Source organism: Phoxinus phoxinus (assembly GCF_949152265.1).
Source record: "Phoxinus phoxinus genome assembly, chromosome: 21".
Taxonomy (NCBI): Eukaryota; Metazoa; Chordata; class Actinopteri; order Cypriniformes; family Leuciscidae; genus Phoxinus; species Phoxinus phoxinus.
In genome coordinates, this window is record NC_136896.1 from 2674842 (window position 1) to 2698575 (window position 23734).

General features: G+C 37.6%; 1 protein-coding gene across 1 annotated transcript in view; it reads left to right on the top strand.

The window, feature by feature from the left end:
- The window catches only part of LOC306989048 (uncharacterized protein), a gene marked incomplete at its 5' end in the record, with an annotated part of 42143 nt that extends 23678 nt beyond the window's left edge, over positions 1-18465 (top strand). The window contains 12 exons of the mRNA XM_079594367.1: positions 1511-1939; positions 2471-2860; positions 2950-3021; positions 3180-3578; positions 3704-4105; positions 10970-11086; positions 11180-11364; positions 11519-11682; positions 12038-12283; positions 12474-12636; positions 17776-17878; positions 17973-18465. Coding sequence (XP_079450493.1) covers positions 1511-1939; positions 2471-2860; positions 2950-3021; positions 3180-3578; positions 3704-4105; positions 10970-11086; positions 11180-11364; positions 11519-11682; positions 12038-12283; positions 12474-12636; positions 17776-17878; positions 17973-18076 — 2774 coding nt within the window. The 3' untranslated portion in view covers positions 18077-18465. The remainder of the gene's footprint in view (positions 1-1510; positions 1940-2470; positions 2861-2949; positions 3022-3179; positions 3579-3703; positions 4106-10969; positions 11087-11179; positions 11365-11518; positions 11683-12037; positions 12284-12473; positions 12637-17775; positions 17879-17972) is intronic.
- Positions 18466-23734: the final 5269 nt, after the last annotated feature.

The following is a 23734-nucleotide window of genomic DNA, read 5'->3' on the forward strand; positions in this document are numbered from 1 at the left end:
GTGGCAGCAATAGCTTTCAACCTCTGTTGGCATAACTTGACAATTTGAACAAGTGCACCACCATTTGTCGTTCATCCTGGCTCTTGCTACAGCTGTGGGCCCAGCATCAACTTGGACAACTTCATCTCTGTCCTCTCGCTCTCTCTCTTCCCGTTCTATCTCCATCTGCTGAAGTTCGGCATCGGTATAGGCTACTCCACCGGTTCATAAAGGTATCCCTTTGGCGTTGTGCTAAAATTACTTTCATCATCATCTGTTCCTTCTGACATTGTGCTAAAATTGGTTTCATCATCAGAAGTTTCGTAATCAGACATGTTTTCAGCGAGTCGCGCTATCAACAGCTGATCGGAACGTGCGCACTGTTGACGTTGACAGCAGCGCGGATTGATAGAAATGGAAAGAAAATAGTGCCGATTAAAACTGAGGTATGAATTTTGTACGGCGTGTTTTTTGTGATGTAAATTAATCAAGCTTTGAAACTCAAATAATTTTTTCACGTAAAAACGCACAGTTTTGTGGCCCCGGAAACTAACCAGGACTACTTTCTTGAAAAACTTCCAGCGGCCAGAACTCTGACCAGGGAGGTGACCACAGAGTGGGTCCGTGTGTATGCACTATAGTGCTGGTAAGGATTGCATACAACCTCATGTCTTAAATGGGCGAACTAACCCTTTAACTACATTCGAAATAATGACCTTTTTTAGCAGGACTTACTAGAGACATAACTGGTGTGTATGTGTCTTGAATCACTACTCCGCTCTCAAGTAGCTGATTTACTTTGTCCACATTGTCTAAAAAGATCGCAATGGCACTATTCATTCTAGAAGCCGATTTAACACTATCATATCCAACAATCTCACCCACCGCTAGACTGCATTCTTCAACCGAACACCCGATAGGCGGAGAAAGTTGACGCATGAGTTTGTGCAAGCTAAACTGTTCACCTACTGCAACCATGCTGACCAGCCACGGCCGCCTCCACCAAACATACAAAAATAAACATATTTGTTTATATATATATGTTTTACAAATCCTTATTTGTCCTTTATATTTGTACTGTAACTTGTTACTTTGTTGACTGTAAGTTTTATTCATACAGTCCAGCATGACACTCTTTGCTTATCTGAAGATGATCTTAAATGTTGTCCCCTTTTTGTACGTTTTGTTTTAATGGTAAAATAATTTTACTTTAATATTTCAATCTCACATTTATCATCAAAGTTCCAAAACAAAGTATTGCTTTGTCATTTCTATTTGGTGAAAACAAATATACTAAATACAGTTCATAGAAATCCCTCAATTGAGATCTTGATGGCAACTCTTTTTATCTGAGTGAGAGATGTGTATAAAGGATACACTTGTAGGTTTAGTCAGTTTACCTAATTCTAATCCATCCTAATTTGATCATCCCAATATCTTATTTTTCATATAGACACAGATGTTAGATGTTTACCTGAACTCTTGTTTTTGCCACCTCAGTGAATGAGTCTTTTTTTCTTTATTCTTTCAGAACCTACAACTTCAATCTCTGATCCATGCTATAATTATAACACTGTTGATGAATTTTGGAGAGATATGCGGCAAAGCCCATATCAGTACTCTGGATATGATGACACTCTTGTTGAATGGAGTGGCTGGTATCGGCTGTATCTGAATGGAGAAAGTGCCCAGATGTCTGAGTGGTGTGTGAGTAATGTGGGATGTGGTGGAGAAACTGCACTGTATCTCAACGGTTCTCATCCAACACTTGAGGATGGAGTGGAGACCCGTGAAGTCGTGGGAACTCATTCAAGGTGGTATGAGTGGTGGGGGGAGTATTCCGATCAGTGTGGCGCCTACAATTCCACATCAATCCGAGTCAAAGCCTGTCCAGGAGATTATTACGTCTATGAATTGGTCAAACCCATCACATCAGCTCCAGGGCCGATGTACTGTGCAGGTACAGTTTTAACCCTTTTCTTTGGGATATTTGTTAGGATTTTTTATATGATGAGTAAATGCTCTATATATTACATAATTCAACATTCATCTTTTGTTTTATAAAAATAAGCATGTTTTAATTAGTTAAAATCAGGGGTTTCCAGTCCATTATCCATTCTGTATAGTAGGTTATGTTACAAATTCCTCAAATAACACTTTAGGCCATTCGCTTAGTAATTAATATATATTCTCTTTATGAACACATCATGATATTACTTCACAGTCCTCTTATAGTTGCAGTCAAGTGTTTGTCAGTAAAGTCTTATTTGAGTAGCTTTTGTCATATGTTGCCCCCGTTGCTCTGTCTGCTTCTACAGACTGCTGTCAGCCAGTATTTTGCCCCATTATGAGACTGAATGTACACAGCTGGTTAGAATTTAATAGTTCAAAATTATGTAATGAATCATCCTAAAAGATTTTAGGATATAACACTCTTGTATATACAGTATAGGAAATGTATTTAATAATACTTTTCCAATCTCCATGACAGTTGCTTTCCAAAGCATCATCAGTGATCCCTGCTACAACTATGAGTCTCTGGATCGTCCCTGGAGAGCCAACAATGAAAGTGGAGATTATATTTGTGATTACTCTTTCTCCTGGAATGGCTGGTACCGGCTTTTCTACTATGGAATGGACATCCGGATGTCAGAGACCTGTGTTAGTTCATATACTTGTAATACAGAAGTCAATCTGTGGCTCAATGATCCTCACCCTCAGATAGAGGATGGAGTGGTGACCAGGGAGGTGTGTGGTAGTTATTATTGGGGAATCTGCTGTGATTACAAGTCAATCCCCATCAGAGTGAAAGCGTGTCCAGGCAATTACTTTGTCTATGAACTTGTGAATCAAGCATGGTGGTGTACAGGATACTGCACAGGTACTGTGCTTTTCTAATTTATTTCAAAACAATTTTTTTATTATTTCTGTCATGACATTAATGTCCTTTTTCTTTTTTTTCTTTTTTAGATGTCAACACTATTTCACAGGTGGTTTCCACTGTAAGTCCAGAAATATTCACTGGATCCAGCATCACCTCGAGTAAGTTGTAAATAATATGTATTATATTACACAGTCGCATTAAATTTGCATGATTTAAGAATCTCATGATTATTACAGTGTTTGACTGGTTCAGATTTGCACTTGCGAAGTTTCTCATTAAAATATAACTTTTTTGTTTTGGTCTCGTCATCTCTCAGTAACAGATTATGACCCGTGTAATAACTACAACACAATCGACAACTACTGGAGAAGCACACTCAATTACTGGTCTAGTTATGGATACATATCTGATCATGATGACACTCGTGTAGAATGGGACGGCTGGTATCGACTCTTCATTGATGGATCAAGTGCTCAGATGCCTGAGTGGTGTTTTTATTATATGTCATGTGGAGGTTATAGTTCTCTGTGGCTTGATGGCTCTCATCCTCGGCTAGAAGATGGAGTTGTTACTCGTGAAGTTTACGGCTCCCGTGATGATCAGTGCAGTCGCTACAGATCCGACCCAATCCAAGTCAAAGCTTGTCCTGGAAATTATTATATCTACAAATTTACCAGACCAACTCTCTCAATCCCAGATCCTGTATATTGTGCAGGTATATTAATTAATATTGAATTATTTATCTTTATATCTGACTTGCTTGTCATGATTTATATTCATATTATTCGTTCGATTTAATCTGCAATATATAATGCTCTCTTTCTATTTTTTCCTTAATAGTGCCTTTCTCCACTCCAAGTGTCGACCCCTGCTACGACTTTATCAGTCTGGATGAGCCTTGGAGATCCACAGACAACTCTTACTATAATAACTATTACTACTATAGCATGTGTGATTATAATGTGGACTGGAATGGCTGGTACAGGATGTTTAGCAATGGTGAAAATGCTCAGATGCCAGAATCATGTGTAAATCAAGGCATGTGTGGCACTCATGACCCACTGTGGCTCAACGGCCCTCACCCACAGCTGGAAGATGGAGTGGTCACCTGTCAGGTCTGTGTCTCCTCATGGAATGGCTGCTGTTCTTACAAATCCCACCCTATAAGAGTCAAAGCCTGTCCAGGAAATTACTATGTTTATGAGTTTGTCAAGCCAATGTTTTGTGGAACTTACTGTGTTGGTGAGCACTTACTCGTATGATCTTCAGCCATTTTTTTTCTGGATTTTGTTTGAAAATGATTGTTGTTAATATAAAATGTTCCTAATACCAGAATCCACAAGCGAGTCCATCTCATCAACAACAGAGACGATCCCATCCATAGAATCCTTTACTCCACCAATCACAACCACTGGTAAAGTATTGTCTTGCTTCCTTTATAAACTCTATTGAGCATCTTTATGGACATGTATTTTTATTGAACATGATATCTTGAAATGTTGCTGTTTATCACATTAAAGGGCACCTATTATGGAATTTTGAAATGTACCTTTCATGTAGCGTGTAATATAGATCTAAGTGAACAAAAACATCCTGCAAAGTTTGAAATATGAAAGTGCACCGTATATAAAGTTATTGTTTTTCAAAAGTAAGAGTCGACTCTGAGTCATTTTTATGAATCGTTAGAAGACCGAAGCTTTTTCTCTGACTAGATGACGTCAACTTGTCAAGTTATTTGAATACGATACGCCCACTTATTGCGCTCCAAAGCCAGCAGGGAAAATATCATGGCGACGAGACGCTGTGTTCTGAAGTGCTGTGCGACTCAAAAGCCAACTTTTTTCATCTGCCCATGGAGGAGCATTTGAAGACTAAGTGGCTACAATTCATATATACAGCTATACCACAGAAGTATAGTCCGAGCCTTGTGCTTTGTTCGCGCCATTTTGAAGACGATTGCTTTTTAAATGCAATCAAACTTGGATTCGCGAGCCGGCTGATATTGAAGGAAGGTTCAGTTCCAAGTGTATTTGCATCAGCTTCCTCCTCCGTATCACAACCTGTAAGTGTTATTAATAATTGTTGCTTTTATGTTTTATGTAGCATGCTTAATTATTATGTTGTTTGTTGTGTAAGCACCATTTAGCTTCTAGGTCTTCAATGACAATTGTATTGAGATATGTGAAGTGTTTGTCATTGTTTTCGGAGTTGTCTTAAAGAATAGAGTAATACCTCGTAGTAACGTAACTGCATTTTTTTTTTTTTTAAACGTTATGTTTATGCATCGGGCTAACGCAAACAAAGACTGATTGTGCTTTTACAATATGAACTCTGGGGTATGCTCGCTAACATAACATTAAATTCTTCATCTTATTTTTAGTTTTTTACTACAAACTAAAGCAGTGGACTATAATCATTATTATAACAAAATTGAATTGATAAAAGCATCATTGTACTCCGTGTTAAAAATAAGTATTATCTCTGTAAACACTGCTGGGTCATCTGACCAATCAACGTAGATTACGTTGTGCAAAAGAAGGGGTTTGGAAAAATGAGTCGTTGAACGAATCATTTGGGAGTCGGTGAGCAAATCAGGTAAAAATAAATGCATATTATACGACAACAAAAGTGTTTTTTGTCATTGCATGCATGTAAAACTGTTGTTGGGGACTCCCAAAACAACATTAGGAACATTTTAAATGTCATAATAGGTGCCCTTTAAGTAAATTCATAACTAAATTAATTTCTGCAGAACATATTGACAAACATCACATTAGGAAAAAGCAATGCAGCTCACAAATGATTATGGAATTCAAACTCTATATATTTAAATGTAAACATAGAATGCATTTTTAGACAAAGTAAAGTGAAATCTAAACCACCAGTGTTTTTCAAACTCAGTTCATAACCGATGTTCATATACACCAACATCAGAAAGAGGAAATTACTGCATGTACAGACATATATATATATATATACAGTATATACAGTGTGTGTATAATTATTATGCAAGTTAATATTCTGATCTTTTTTTTTTAAAGACATTTTACCAATTCCAGACTAATTTCAAACCATTTTCCAGAATGGAGACTCCAGGTAAAGAAAAGTTGTCAGGATGTCAGAGACTTTGTTATGGTAAAGAATACATAATATGACCCACACTTAATAATAATCACACGCTGAAGTGTTGTGAAATAATGAAGACTGTTTATAGACTGTTTATAGACATCCTCTGAAGGCTTTATAGACGGATAGGTTGAGAGTGACTCTTGAGGGACCAGCACCAGTTCAAGTCAGACAACAGCAGCGGTGGCGAGGGAGTTGTGCTGTGAGCTGCTACTGACAATGAGCAACACAGACCTTTCAGGGTATAGGAGATGGACTTAAAATCAACTCCCAAAACTTACTGAAGACAAATGATTCAAACAGTGGTACGAGAGGATGTGCTGCTGGTCCTTCAAGAGTCACTCTCAGTCTTGTCTGTCTATAAAGCCTATAAAACCAGTCTTCACATATTTTACTAAACTTCAGCTTATGATTCTTATTAAGTGGGGGTAATTTTTTTAGGATTCTTTACCTAACCTAATTCTCTGAGATCCTGATATCTTGCACTTCTGGAGACTCCAGGTGGGTTGCAGTTCTGGAAAATGGTGGCGCTGGAGACTAAAGGGTTCCTGATGGTTTCACACTTATTTTTTTACCTGCTGTGATTGAAAAAATATATGAGATATGGTTTTTGGTAAGATTTTTGAACCCCTTGACTATTTTAGACAGAACCCAGTTTGAGAATGAACGAAACATGCAAAATGAAGTGATTAGCAAAGAAATGTAATAAGCCATGAAAAATAATCAAAAGATCTAAGAACAAGATATTTTTGAAGATTAGTTTCAAATCATGTTTTCTGTTTGAATGGGGGCTATGTTAGTTCTATAATAAAGACTTTTAAAATTGAAAGAACAAACAAAATTCTCATTTTCAATCAACAGTCTGTGCAGAATACCACGTGAGAACAATATTTTTGCAAATAAGTGGCAAAGAGTGTTTTTAAAGCACTGACTTCTTGGAGTCCATTAGCTTGTAATACTTGTGCTCAATTGCAAAGGGACTCAAATTTGGCTGTTTTTCTCTCAGCTAGATAATGGCGCTTTTCCATTACCAGTACCGACTCGACTCGACTCGGCTCCGTTTTCCATTGCATAATAGTACTTCCACAATAGTACCTGGTCGTCATAGCGACGCGACACACCCCCGCTACCCACACACACAGGACAATGGAGGAAATCGAGTGTATGCTGTTTTACATAATATTAGTAATGGGTATATCACGCAATCTCTGGCAAAACTATTAAAAAATGTCGGGGTTATTCAGGATACTCCGTCTGGCGCGTGCAATAATGACGCAGTGAATAGTGACGATTATCTCTGACCAATCAGTAGTCTGCCGTGTGTCACGTCATAGTTTAGTATTGCCTCAGCTCGCCTCGGCTCGCTTAGAACCTTGCTGAAGGTGATACGAAAAAAAGTACCTGGAAGCAGGTACCGGTACAACTTTTACACAGTGGAAAACCAAACAAAGGCGAGTCGAGGCGAGGCGAGCTGGTACTGTGCAGTGGAAAAGCGCCATAAGAGAATATGTTCTGAAAGATCAAGACGAATTGTCTTCAGCTTCAACTTAAAATGCAAATGAAACAGGGATTTTAAGTAAAGAGCATAAACTATTTCATAACAGAACCACTACAAAAAATACACATAAACTGAATTAATTTATTCATTCAGCAAAATATATATTTTTTATATTTCCATGACAACAGCTCCCCCTGTTGACCCGTGCTACAACTACAATATCATGGATGATTCATGGAGAGACACCAACAATCAACATTCCTCTCAAATAATGTGTGACGCTGCGGTCAGCTGGAACGGCTGGTACCGTCTCTTCATTCAGGGTCAGAGCGTTCAGATGCCAGACACATGTGTGGATGAGTATAGTTGTGGCACTGCTGCTCCACTGTGGCTGAATGGAGGACATCCAACAGTTGAGGATGGAGTGGTCACTCGAGATGTCTGCGGTCACTGGAGCAATAACTGCTGCGCTTTCCAATCCAATCCCATTAAAGTCAAAGCCTGTCCAGGAGATTATTATGTCTATGAGTTTGTGAGCCCAACTACCTGCAGTTTGGCTTACTGTGCAGGTAAATATATTTACATGTGCCCTTCGTGCATATAAGAGATAATATTTTTATTTTTTATTTAATATTTATCATTTATTTCAGATTCAAGCAACATAAACACTACCACTACTACTGTAATGCCAGAAACTACAACCATGGATACTACAACTGGTAATTTAATGTATTATGTTACAATCTGGATTATTATTGTTTGGCATGAGCAAAACAGATCTATGTTATGTGTTTTATTATGTATGTAAATAATTTAAAATAATTTATAAAGCCATACAGGCAATTATATTATGAGCTGCATAGAATGCATTTTTAGGCAATATGAAGTACTGAAGTGTTTTTAATAGTGAAATCTAAACCACCAGCATTTCTCAAACTAATTTTATAACTCAAACTGTTCACACATCTCAACAACTAGAGAGGAAATTACTTAAAAGGATAGTTCACCCAAAAATGAAAATTCTGTCATCTCATGATTTACTCACCCTCAAGCTGTTCCACATATGTGTGAATTTATATCTTTTGCTGAACAAAAAAGAAGAAATTTTGCTGAATGTTTGTAACCAAACAGTTGTGGGTCACCATTGATTTCCATATAATTTTTGGGAACAACTTGAGTAAGTAAATGAATCACAGAAGTTTCATTTTTGGGTGAACCATCCCTTTAACAGCATGTTCACACACAGATATACACAGTGGTGTAGTCTAGTTTTTTGTAGTGAGTATACTGTGACCCCACGCCTAACCCGCCTCATACTAACCCGTCTCATCACCCCATAAGCACCACCACACTCACTAATGCATACAGTATGCAGCGACATGTAATTGAGAGCATTATGAGACTAAGTGTTATCAACATGTCAATTTATTATAAGCAACACAAGACTTTAACAGCCAATGACATTTACAGCTGAGGAGACTGGACTGATGTTCTACTGTTTAGTGTTAATCACCATTTAACTCAGCCAGTTAAGAGCTACATTTAGCCTTAGATGTTATATGAATATGGTCCCTGAAGCACAGGTTTTATCAGCTGACAATAATAATAATAATAAAAAAAACATTATAGGCACAAATACAAATTTACTTTTAGAAATGGTGTTTTTAAAAGAAAATGGTGTTATTGTTTTGGCAAGTTACGGTTTAAATTAAAACATGTATGAAAATTTGTGTGATATTCCTTTTTAAAACTAGTTTTAATAGATTTCATTATTATTATTATTTTACAGTATATTTTACTGTGCAATTTCTTTCATAATTTAGACCGAACTTTTATTTTGGTGGGTTGTAGACATTGACACCATTTTAATAAATTATTATTATTATTAGGCCTACTTGAACACTTTACACTCTACTGTGCAATAGTAATATATTTATGTTATAATTTCTTCAAATTATACTAAACTTTTATTTTGACAGGTTGTCGTAAAGATACGATGTCGTAAATAAATGACGATAGTTTTATCAAATGAAATGGTGAAATTCTCATGAAGTGACTCTCATAGCAGCTCTGTGATCATGTGACATGTCCTCATACAGTGAAAAGCTGAAAACACCACGAGCGTGAAGTCACTCTTGCTTCAGTGTGTGTGTGTAGTAGAGCACACATTGAGCGCTCATTCCCAGAGACGCGTTGAACAACTGCAGTCTCTTTGAGTTTTTAATATTCACAGACACTAGTCGAGATTTGATTCATTGTACAGCCCTACTTTTGATTTATTCATTCAAAAAATGACCAAATTCCGTGACGTTCTGCTTTATATACAGTTGTGAGTGGGTTCCGCAATTTGATCTGTGTCCATTGCAAACACAGATGCTGTGAATTTATGAATGAAAGTGTGAAAGTCACAAAACAAAAAGTCACTGTCACAAAACGAAGTTATGTATCCTCACACTTTTTTTAGTGGGTATATACGGAAATACTTGGCATTTCCTAGTAGGTATATGGCGTATACCTGCGTATCACATAGACTACACCACTGGATATAAATACAACAATCAGAGTGTAATTTGATTGCCTTTTATACATCCACACTATTGTATAGTGTATTGTTGTTTTTAATTTGGCTCAATATCACTTACCATAGCTTTCTGGTGAGATTTTTGGACCCCTGGCTATTTCAGACACATTTTCTTTGTGATCTTGCAGTTCAACGAAAAGAGGAGGCGTGTTCCGGCACAAATGTTCCCTGGTGCTATTTTGCAGTTTGAGAAAACAATTCCACCACTGACCAGGAAAAACCCAGTCTAAAGTCAGTGGCGCGTTGTGCGTTAGTCTTATGCTATTTTAAGGGCGCATGATTGGACAACACTCATACACTTTGATTCTCTAATCTAAACAGACGCAGCAGTTTTCATTTTTGCAAATAATACATTATTACAAGGAAACATATTAACACACGAGGGAAATCATTGTTGTGTCCATGAAGATGTGAAAAAAATAAATCTAGCTTACACATTTACCCAAATTATTATACGCCTGTTTAACCGAAGCTAATTTGGGTGTGTTTCTCCCATCATCCCCAGTGTCACTTCTCTGTGTTTTACGGCCCTGACGAGAACGTCGGCCTCCTCGGCTGTGAACCGCTCCTGGCGTGCGCTGGCAAATCCGCCGTTATAATAGCAATCCGCCGTTATAATAGCCGCCATGAACAAGCGTGCCGGCTCTTAAAGGGAATGTGAGATGACACTCTGATTGGTTTATTTCACGTTACGCCCAAACCACACCTATGAATAATGAAGCTACTTCAGACCAACCCCTTTTAGATTTGCATCGGCCGCAAGAGTCATTTATCCCGCCGGTATAATAGCTCCGCCCACAAAGCTACTTTCGTTTCACGTTTGATACTTGCGTTTCAGATCGTTAAAATAGGGCCCCAAGTCTTTGTGTTGTATTTCATCTATCTGTGTTTTTCCTCTTAGATGTGAGAGATCGCTGTTCTGAACTCTGCTCAGAAGATGAATGGTGTGGGGAGAAAAATGGTGTGTATGGCTGTTTATGTAACGAAGACCAACCCAGACCACAACCTGACTCTTTTGGTTCGTATCATTCAACATTTTCTTTTCGGTCATTAGTTGACTTTATCTTTTTTTATAATTATGACAATCTTTTGTCTTTTTGTCCCCTCTCAGATGTCTCAGAAACCTGTGAAAGCAGCTCTGGCTCCATATCTGTGTCTCGCTGTCAGCTCTTTGAGGCTGGTTTTCCAGCTGATGTCTTACACCTCAATGATCCCAGCTGCAAAGGAACGGTCCGGAATGGCAGAGTGGAATTCCTCTTTGATAACGATGAACACATCTGTGGTACAAATCTTGTGGTAGGAAATAACTATGTATAATCTATTCAAATAATCTATCCAATTCTTATATATATATATATATATATATATATATATATATATATTTATTTATTTATTTATACTTTGAATTCAGTTTATGCTAAAATACCAATGTTATATGTGTTGTCCACAGGCTAACGGCACCCACTTCATCTATGATAACTTTATTCTGGGGACACCGGGGTCAGAAGGTGAAGATCTCATCAGCAGAGAGAAAATCCTGAAGCTTTCTTTCAGCTGTGTGTATCCTCAATCACAAACTCTTTCCATGAATGTGGAAATCAACCCACTGGACAGGTGCGAGTGAAGCAGCACTATTTTTTTAAGGGATAGTTCACCAAAAACATAAATTTTTGTTTTTAATTATTTGTTTCAAGGAACACAGAATTTTTTTCTGCTCATGCCTTTCAATGCAGTAAATCCTCATGGGGAATTTCAAGTTCAAGTACAAAAAAGGTCCATATGACTTCTGAACTATATTCCAAAACTTTTTAGGTGAACTAATCCTTAAAAAAATTAAAAAAATATATAAATAAATGTATTTAAAAAGTAAATATATGGTTATATACTCTAAACCAAGATTATATATTTTAAACAGAATTTTACCCATAAAACAAAGTATGTAACACAGATCTATCCAATATTTCGACAGTATTGTGCACAAGACTCTTCCCGCTGGTGAAGGCAGATATCGGGTCCGGATGATTCCATATGAGGATGATGAGTTTACCCGGCCCTTCACTGGTAGTGTGGATGCAGAGCTCGACCAGGAGATGCATGTGGAAGTTCGTGTTGAGGGGGTCGACAGCCGCCAGTTTGCCCTGGTGATGGACACGTGTTGGGCTACACCTGTGAATGATCCTGATTACAGCCTCCGCTGGGATCTCATCCTTTCAGAGTAAAGCAGGGATTCTTTCTATTCTTTTAAGCCTATAGTCTAACTCAATGTAACATTTGAATAAATAATAATCATATAACTTTTAAGATTACCTTACATGCTTTGTATTTCAGTATTTCAGAACTAAAGCAATAGATCGTTTGAAACAGTCAATACAAAAGTGAAAGAATGTCATTATCGATATTCTCAGGTGTCCCAATCCAAATGACGGCACAGTGGATCTGCTGCAGAACGGTGTCTCGACATCCAGCCGTTTCTCCTTCAGGATGTTTATCTTCACTGCAAACGCCACTAAGCTTTACCTGCACTGTGCTGTTCACCTTTGCCTTCTGTCAAGCAATCGCTGCTCAACGGTGAGTTTTCAAAACCTCTCATGATTCATAAATTTGTGATACATTTTCAGGAGTAGCTTTAGCACTGTATTTGTGAAATAATTTTTCAATGTATGTCCTTAACATCAATCTAATAGCCAATGTCCCTGTCTGTTTTTCTGTCTGTGTGTGTAAAATACATACGTTTATATATATATATATATATAGAGTAGCTTTAGTAAAATGTGATGGGTAAATGTAAAGGTTTATGAATCTGCAGTTTATAAACCCTTATTGATCAAACACTAATATAAATAAGGTTGGTATATTTTAAGGTTTAGGGGCAGATTTACTAAACAGGGCAAGTTACTATTAGACACTAAAGAACACGGACGCAGTCAGTTCATTTCCATAATATCCAATGCAATCTATGAAAATTTGTGTGAAAATTTGTATAGGGCTACAAAAAAGCAGAGCCACTGATAATCAGGTGTGTGTGTAATCTAACAACACGGGTGAAAAATGGGTTAAAGGGGTAATGAACTGAGAAATCAAATTTTCCTTTTGACATATAAGAGGTCATTATACTATAAGAATATCCTGTAAGTTTCAGAACTGAAAACTTCCTTGTAAGTTCAATAAAAGCTTTTATTGACACCAGGCCCAGCGAACGACAGGCTTTTCAAATTGGGGATCTATGACTTCAAAGGGTATCAAACCCCGCCTCCACAGAAAAAGATCGACACCTACTTCAACACTGCCTGTTTAGCCCCGCCCACCGAGTCACGCATTACTTGAAACTCATTATAATATGCAAAACTGTTATCCAATCATAGCAGTGGGCGTTTACTTCCAAGTCTTTAATGCCGCACGCATTCATTTTTGAATGTAAAAACTAAGCAAACATCATAAGTTGACCTCAGACAACAATATAATATTTTTTTTAAAACCAGTTCATGACCCCTTTAAGACATACTTTTTGGAGCAGTAAATAATGGAGTAAATGCCAATAAATTGACTAGCACAAACCTTAGTAAATCACATTACATGATTCATTAAAGTACTCTTCTCCCATAAATGTTGTGTCTGAAAGATAAACTCCTACAAATGCATATGCAATAAAGTCAGCAGCAAAAATAAGTGTCCACACCCTTTCATCGCTAATTCTTCACTGCGAGTCTTAAGTAAATCCTGACTGTATTTTTTTTAATGTTGTAAAATAATGCTACTGACACAGAGCTTCAGTACCGAGCCATGCTTATACTTTTTACTAAATACATACTGCCGTGCACAGGGGCGTAATTTGTGGTCAATAATTATTAATCAATAATTAAATCTATGCATTACAACCCCCCCAATATTTATACCATGATCACATGAAAACCCCCCCAATGTTCAAACCAAATCTACGCCCTTGGGGCCCGTGCACATACAAAGTAGGAGGAGACATGGGTACAACTACAGAGGCCGGAGCGTCACTTAAAGAAACATTGTCAAAATGACAATACATTACATCTTCCCTCCTAAGTATGAAACAAGAATGCCAACATATCACTTTACATACATATGCAGATATTGCTAACATTAAACACTACTGTTTACTTTAACTCTGGGATTTGCATAAAACTTGCACATCCAAATAATAATAAAGAAACATTAGCACATATTGTATGCAACTTAGTCAATGACACAATCTATCTATCACAACAATGAACTGTTGTAACATCAACAGGTGTAACTAGGAGGAGAAGTTATTAGCACATCACTTCCACAAGTTGTCTTTACCATGCCTTTCCCTGACTACAAGCAGAGCCTGTCAGGAGGCTTCACAACTCTGCCTCGTCTAGTAGTGCACTGCCCAGTTGGTAAAGTCTGCTTAGCAGCCCTGAGTTCTGTAGGTGATGTTTGGGATGAACTAGGATGATCCACAGACTTTGGCTCCTCAACACTCTCTGGCTCTGATATCTCTGTCCATTGATCATCGTTAAGCCTGTGACAGGACTCGTTGGCAGCTGGTGTGCTCTTGTGAAGATGCTGAATGTTGCGACGGTCCTCTCTACTTCCACAGTCCACAACATAAGATCATGGGGCACAATGTGATTTCACTACAACTCCAGGAGACCACTTGTGACTGCAAGGGTACGATTGCATCCTTACTTAATCTCCAGGCTTCAGTGCAGCATGAGGGTCACTTGCCCTCTTGCGGTCATAGTAGAACTTTTGCTTTCATACACTGCTGGCGTGAGCAGCAGACGAGCAACAGGCAGGTTGTTACGGGGCCATCTGCCCATCAGCAGCTGAGCTGGTTAAAAGCCTACTGACTCTTTTGCCGTTGTTCTGTGGTCAAGCAGTGCAGGGTGTTTGTCTGGTGCTTTGGACCAAAGTTTCTTAACAGTCTGGACTGCACGCTCTGCCTCGTCATTTGAGTGTGGCGTCGTTGGGGATGATGTTTTGTGAATGATTCCACAACTTTGACAAAAGTCCTTGAATTCATCCACTGCATATTGTGGACCATTGTCTGTTCGAAGAATGGTAGGGAAGCCATGTCTGCTGAATTGAGCCTTGAGCTTTTCTATGACAGTACGACAATGTAAGTCTTTCAACTTATCAATTTCAATGAATTTTGAGTAGTAATCTACAGCAGAAAGTAATGGTTTCCTTCAAACTCAAACAGGTCAGAAGCTACTTCTTCGAATGGAAGATTGGGTGTTTCTGTTAGTTTGAGCGGTTGTCTAGGCAGTCGGTTCTGAAAGTCTGTACACTTGCCGCAGTTCTTCAACAATTGCTCGATTTCAGAACTTGTACCTGGCCAGTATAGGACCTCGCGAGCTCTGCTTGCTCTTCACTATTCCTAAGTGAGACTGATGAATAAGCTTCATCATGTGTTATCGCATGGAAGGGGGTACAACTATACGCAGGCCTTTGTAGAGAACACCAACGCAACAACAAGTTGGCTTCGAGAGTCCCAAAATGGTTGTACTGCATTGAGCACATCACGTCTGTGATCTGGCCAGCCTTGTTGGATTGTTTGTTGGAGGCAGCTGAGCTCCTTCTTTGTGCGGTCTTGATGCTCTGAGTACTTCTGAGGGGGCTGCTATGAGAATGTCATCCATGACGCTTATTGCACCGCTGATGCTCTTATTGCACCGCTGATGCTCTTATTGCACCGCTGATGCTCTTATTGCACCGCTGATGCTCTTATTGCACCGCTGATGCTCTTATTGCACCGCTGATGCTCTTATTGCACCGCTGATGCTCTTATTGCACCGCTGATGCCCTTATAGCACCGCTGATTTTAGACCGAAAGGAAGCATAAGCCACTTAAGTCTTCCAATGGCCGTGTTAAAGGTTGTCAGAAATGATGATGTTTCATCTGAGAGTCAAAGAGCACCGTCCTTCGGATGAGACATTAAACCGAGGTCCTGACTATCCGAGGTCCTAAAATCCCATGGCACTTCTCGTAAAGAGTAAGTGTTTAACCCCGGTGTCCTGACCAAATTCCACCCATTGGCCCTTGCCAATCTTGGCCTCCTTATAATCCCCATCCACTGAATCGGCTCAATCACTCTCTCTCCTCTCTCCACCTATAGCTGGTAGCTGATAGCCAGTAGTGTGTGTCAGCTCTGGATAATCATCCAGCCCAGCCGGCACATTTTGTTTTGTTGTCGTCTGACCGGAATGTGTCCTTTTATTTTCTTTCTTATTAGTGCATCAAGCCACATTACTAGGCCTAAGGCTTCTGCTGCTGCACCACTGAGCACATTTTCTTGTGAAATGTCCACAATCTCAAATTCTGCTGATATCTTAGTATTCTTGTATTTAGTCAGAAGGTCAACCGCAGCTGTAGGCTTCAGCTTGTGGTTAGAGTAGGACTTTAGCACCCGATTGGAGCATTTAATCTCATCATCGTGCAAACATGCCTGATAATGCTTAAAGTCAATGCGTTACATTTTGCACCAGTATCAATTCTGAATAGTACCTTCTGAGACAGAATTGTAAAGTCTGCTGTCCACTCATCATTAATGAGCTCATCTGTAAGTGTGACATTTATCAGTATCTCCTCATCTTCTGTTTCTGATTGCAGTTGCACACTGACTGTATTTACTGATCTTTTGTGACATACTGCCACACAGTGGTTTGGTTTGTGACAGTATGAGGAGACAGAGCCTTTTGCTGGAAATGTTCCTTGATTCCACTTATGTTGTGGGTCTTTGCCGCAACTTTAACAGTATTTTGGTTGGTTTGCATGCATTTCTTTCTGCACAGCTTTTGTCTGACTTTTCTGATAGGTTTTCTTGTTTGCAGTTTGGTATTTTGCTTTCACCTGTACTTTACTTAGCTTGAGATTCTTCTTCTCTGACTATTTTAATTTGCTTATGTGACAGTTCAAACTGCTGGGTGATTTCAATTGCTTTTGGTAGCGTCAAATCTTCCCCTTTTTCTAACAGTCTCTCTTGGCCTTTCTCTGACACCCGCTATTATCACATCGATCTACAGTACATATCATCTGGATCAGCATACTCTCAATCCATGATCAGGATTGTCAAATCATTCACGAAGTGATCAAAACCTTCAGTGACTCCTTGTTTTCCTTGTTTAAAACGGTATCTAACTATTCTCGTATTTTTTTCTAAGCCAAGTTGGCGAAATTATCCAGAACTTTAGATGGGTCATCTTTCTCACCTTTGACAAATAGCAGAATCTTATTTATCTCTCTGCCTTGCTCACCGATCCACGTGTCCAGCCAGTCTGCACGCTGTTTCGATGTTTGCTCCGACAACTGTCTGTCAAATACAAATGTGACGTGGCTTCGAATTCTTGATACAGATCTGGAGCGTCCCATACTTTGCTTATTATCTGTTCTTGACAGTTTTCTGACACCATGTAAAATAATGCAACTGACACACAGCTTCAGTACCGAGCCATGCTCATACTTTTATAATAGATACTGCCGTGCACATAATAAGTAGGAGGGGACATGGGTACAACTACGGAGGCCGTCAAAAAATGACAATAAATTACAAATGTCAAAAGAGGTTTTGTGCTGGCTCTCTCTGTTAGTAAATCTGGTCCTTAATGTTCAAGGCTGCCCTCTTCTGGAGACATTGTGCTCTCTTTTATCTTGTTGTTCAGTGATATTTAAAGAGATTCACAGCTGGATTTTGCTCTTTTCTCTATTAGGACTGTGACTCTGGACACCAGCGGAGAGAGCGCAGGTCTCTGGACTTCCATGACAGTGCTTCCATATCCATGGGTCCTCTGGTGTTGTCTGCGGGGAACACAGGTGAACGTCTCATTTATTTTAATAATTTGTAAATAAAGATTTCTATGTAAATACATTATATTTTACTGCATTGCATTATATTCCCTGTTCACAGATAAGTGGGTCCCAGAACAAGTGAAGGTATCTGAGGCTTCTTGTCTGTGTGGTTCTCTGATGCTGATACTTGTTCCTCTGATGAGTGTCCTCACACACTTTTAGTTTAGTACCACAACTTTTTACATGCATATTGTTTAATTCCATTTTAATTGGACAAACTGGTTTTGGGTTTCTAAATGTTTCTTTATTTCATACCTGTTCTTTAATGTAGCATAATAGAATTATTGTTTAATAATTTACATTAATTGTTACTACATATATACATAGACATTCTTATTCTTCTTCTTTTTAAAGCAGATGGTATGTTCTTTCCTTTGATGTAATGCATGTTCAGACATCCATGCAACAAAATATGCTTTGGTTTAGTTTATTTGACATAAAAAGTAGCAATACAACTTTGTTATGACTTTTTTTGTCAAGGATACACAATAAAGTTGCATTCATTTATTTCCATTTTGGTCCTTGATTTCAGAGAGTAATTCTCATTTATTTCCTTTTATTCAGGCAATTAGTATAAGGCATGTATGAAAATGGTCTTAATGATCCAAAAGGTAAATCAGAAAAAATAAAAAATAAATGATGGTGGGCCTTTTCCTTTTGTAATATTTTTTTCTTTCAGTAAAAGTATGAGAATGTTTAATGATTATAGTGATATCTGTTTACTGCTATCTTTGCAATCGTTTGATTTCTTTTCTATTGTGATGTTATGATAATATGCATGAGAAGAGTCTTGATATTTTACTTTTATTTCTAAAGGCTTTGAATAATTTTATAGTTTAATTGTTCTTTCCAGAAAGCAGATGGGGTTGAAGTTAGTTCAGTATTTTATTGTACTTAGTTTTTTAGTTATAGAAGGTGAAGAGAGAATGAAGTTAAAGAGCCAGTAGGACAGATGGCAAGTTCACATTCAGGCAGTCCTCTGATACTGTCCTCGATTAATGTGTAGATAGAGTGTAATATTAACAACTGTTTAAGTTATTTTTATTATTATTAATACCATTTTGTGAAAAGGTTTCTATTAATAAATATGTTGGGATTTTTTTTACAACATATTAAAAGCATAAATGCATTAACACCAAATATGAGGTCAAAGCAAACCGGTTTCCAGAAACAGAAACAAACTTTTACGCATATATGACTTAATTTACTTTAAATAGGTTTAACATTAAAATGTCTTCTTTCTGGCTCCATGCCCTAATGAAAAGTTGCCATAGTTATTGCATCCGGAGTTTAAATGTAAGTTCAAGAAACCAAGCTCCTCGTTGCCATGGTTTTATAGTTTCTATAGCAACATCAGCAATAATAATAATAAACTATGGTATTTGTAATGAAACATATCTTAAACTTTATAAAAGTAACTTGTTTGCCCTTATTTTAACCAATATTTAATGTAAAGCTAATAGTTATTTTAACAATCTAATAATTCTACACCTCTAGCTGCATCATTTTTATAGGTTGGTCTGTGTGTGTTGAAAAGCTTGTAATTATGTTGTGTGCAGTTTACCTCAACACTTCAGTGTACACGGAGCTGTTTGGTCTGGCAACTTGTAGTTTAGCCGGTATATTCAATATCACTATCACAGGTTTTTAAATGTGTCAGATATACATTGTCTTATTTTTCATTGCACATCCATAGACACACAAAAGCTTCTGATTAACATTTGGGTCAAATTAGTATCCATTTTAATTCAGTGAGATGCTAATCAGAGTTTGTTTAGGGAATAATTAGAATATTCTTCCTCTTCAGTGTGTCTCTATAACACTTTTATACATGAGGTTTGAACTTCACTGAGAGACAATAGATACGATCAGCTAATAATAATGTTCAGGTTTCATGTTGTACATTCATACATTTCATTCTGTTTGTCTTTATCGATGGTTAGATTATCTTATAATAATGTTCAACCCTTTTACTTTTTATCACATGATCTGCATTCTTATGACTGATTTTAACATGATTGTTTTGCCCATTTGTAATAATATGTAGAAATTGCAATCATCATATTTGCCAAAGTGTGTTAATGCTAAATAAAATAGAAAGAGTGTTAATGCAGTGCTGACAGTCATGTACAGTACTGTAGTAGTTTGGGGGATTCTCGATCAACTGCATTTGCAACAATTAATGGAAAAATCCACTTTGGTGACTTGATAATCATTCATTGTCTGGAATCCATTCGGGTTGGTTCAGATCCTAAAAGCTGTGAAATGTGTAAAAATGACAATAAACCTGAATATCAGGTTAAATACACAGTACTGCTCATGAGATGATCATACTTTACTGTAGTTCTGAGGACCAAATGTTCTTTATTTTAGTGCCAGATTGACTGTGTGAATTAAAACACATAATACAATAAATATTTTATTCATCTTGTTAAATGATCATGCTCACAAGCTTCTCATGATCCCCATTTTGACAAGGGAGTATGCAAATGACATAATCATTTCATGACTAATGTTCACGAATTAAACCTTAGTGTTCAATTCTTTACCAAAAACTCTTACATATGCAAAGCTTTGCACAATTGAAAACTGGTACGAATAGAGAGAGCCAAATCAACATAGAGAGACATCTAGTTTAAATATTACTGCTTATTTAACTATCTGTGTAAATGTTTATGTGAATGTATACACATTTATATGTTTGTACATACCGTATGTACATTTACAGAGGGGACATTCTGTCAAGACACATTAAAGTGTGTCACATTTTTTGAATGATGATGAAGTCTTTGTGGATTGTTTGGAATTTAGAACAAAAAACAGGGTGTAAATGTTGCTCTTCCAGTAAACGGTGAACATAATGTTCACTTCTTTAAATTCTTTAAGAGCAAAGTGCAGAGTTGCACGTCTTATGAAGGGTGTTGTCAATGCGAACATAAACATATAGGTCTACGTACATGACATGATCTTATTTAGGGAAGGACCAGCATTTGTCTGTTTGGCCTTCTATTCGAGCACAGAGTGAAAGAATGTCTTTCTGAATGCAGGTGTACTCGTGAAAACTGTCAGGTGAAATAACAAATTCTGTAACTCAATGTCACATGAAAAAACTGGTTTTAGCTATTGTTGAGATATGTCTACTAGTTCCAGTAAGGTTCAACCCACAGTTATTAAAGGCACTGATAAGATTGTGAGCGCTGCAGTTCAGCTTCACTGTATTGAACGACTGAAGAGAGAATCTCATAGTCCAGTCATCAATCTGAGTTTACTCTGCAGCCGCATCTGACCTCAGGTAAAGTCACTTCTGTTTTATCCCATTAGACTCTCATGAGTTTGGCTGTTTCTTATATTATGTAAAATTAATGTGTTATTTAAAGTATTTGAGTGAATGTTACAGTTGTTTTACAAATGTGCACAACAAAGAAATAATAAAATACAACAAAATATAAGAAACATATTTCATGCGTGTGTATGTTGTATATGTGTGTGTGCAGGAGCCGTTCGTCACAATGAGGTTTCTGATCTCACTGTGTGTGTCGCTGCTGCTGATTAATGGTGAGTGTTTTATAATCTGTCATGTAAAATTATATATATATATTTTTTTTCTTTGTCTTTTTCTATGTATATACTGTAATTATTTTAATTCTGAGCTTGCGGTATATTTTGGGGTTTTCTTCGATCAATTTTTTACCGGTCCAATCAGCAAACAGAGGGAGTGGTTGAGAACGATGACGTTGAGGTTGTGCGTTTGAGTTGACATACATCACGAGACTCACGACCAAACGTTAGCGATTGGTTATGTCCGATCCAGAGTGGCTCTGTTGAAGTTTAAAACTATTGATCTGCCCAGAGTACCCACCTTTAAGGAAGTTAACGCTTGTCAATGGAGAGAGGCCAGACTCTGTACAAATGAAATGTACGAGAGTCTGATAGGACCAGACTACAAGCCAGGCACAATGTGTTTGGAATTTGTGACATTTATACACTGCACAAATCTCAAACACTTGCCTGTTTTGCATTCAACCATTATAGCGAAACAAAGCCCTTGCAACACACCCATGTCATTTCTATCCAAATGCATTGAATTAATAAATACATGTCGGACAATCTTTATGTCTCACAATTGTGACTTTGTTTCATGTTTTATCTCACCTACTCTGCAGGTAAATATATATACATACATACAGTCATGGTCAGAATTAATGGCACCCCTGGTAAATATAATCAAAACTGGCTGTAAAAAATAAATCTGCATTGTTTATCCTTTTGATCTTTCATTCAAAAAATTGCCAAAAATCTAACCTTTCATTGAAGTAAAATAATTTAAAGTGGTGGTGGTGGTGGTGGGGGGTGAAATCACATTATGAAATAATTGTTTTTCTCCAAAACACGTTGGCCACAATTATTGGTACCCTTATAATTTTTTACGAGTAAAATTTCTCTGACGTATATTCCCATTAATGTTTACCTTTTTTAGCACACCAAGGTGACTAGAAACATGACATTGTCCAGCCATGACTTCTTGTTTCACAGGAGTATGAATATGAGGAAACACAAAGGCCAAATCCCCTGAATCATCCATCACAATGAGTAAAACCACAGAATATAGTTCTGATGTGCATCAGAAGATTGTTGAGCATCACAAAATAGAAAGTGGCTGTAAGAAAATAGATGTTTTGACCATCAGGGCAATAATTAAGAAGTTCCAATCAACTAAAGATGTTACAAATCTGCCAGGAAGAGGACGTGTGTCTATATTGCCTTAATGGACGGTGAGGATGAAAGTTTGAGTGGCCAAAGAGTCTTCAAAAATCACAGGAGAATTGCAGAGATTAGTTGAGTCTTGGGGTCAGAAAGCCTATAAAAAAAATCAAACAACCCCTACATCACCACATGTTGTTTGGGAGGGTTTCAAGAAAAATCCTCCTCGCTCATCCAAAAAACACACTCCAGCATATTCAGTTGTCAGACACGACTGGACCTTCACACGGCACAGGTTCTGTGGTCAGATCAAACAAAAAAAATAGCTTTTTGGCAGCAAACACGCTAGATGGGTTTGGTGCACACAAGGATAAAATGACAGAATGTGTCCAATTGAATGTATCATTGGATCTTTAATGTTGTGGGCATATTTTTCTGCTGGAGGTCCTGGACTTCTTGTTCAGATACATGGCATTATGGATTCTATCAAATATCAACAGATAACAACATCAAAACCTGATGCCTTCTGCAAGAAATCTTATAATGGGCCGTGGTTGGATCTTCCATCAGGATAACGATCCAAAACAAACATCAAAATCAACACAAAAATGTGTTACTGAGCACAAAATGAAGCTTCTGTCATGGACGTCCCAGTTGCCTGACCTGATGAGTGGAATGAACTGAAGAAGAGAAGCAGCAACATGGATCTGGGAATCTGCAGGATCTGGAGAGATTCTGTATGGAGGAATGGTCTCTGATCTCTTGTCAGTTGTTCTCCAAACTCATCAGGCATTATAGGAGAAAACTCAGAGCTGTTATCTTAGAAAAAGGAGATTGCAAAAAGTATTTCATAATGTGACCCCCCCCCCCCCCCCCCCCACCACCACCACCTCCACTTTATTTATTTTTACTTCAATGAAAGGTTAGATTTTTGGCAATTTTTTAAATGAAAGATCAAAAGGATAAACAATGCAGATTTATTTTTTACAGCCAGTTTTGATCATATTTACCACTGGTGCCACTATTTCTGACCATGCCTGTATATGTATTATATTTTCAGTTTTTTAATTGTAGTTTATATATATATATATATATATATATAATACTTTTGCAAACTCC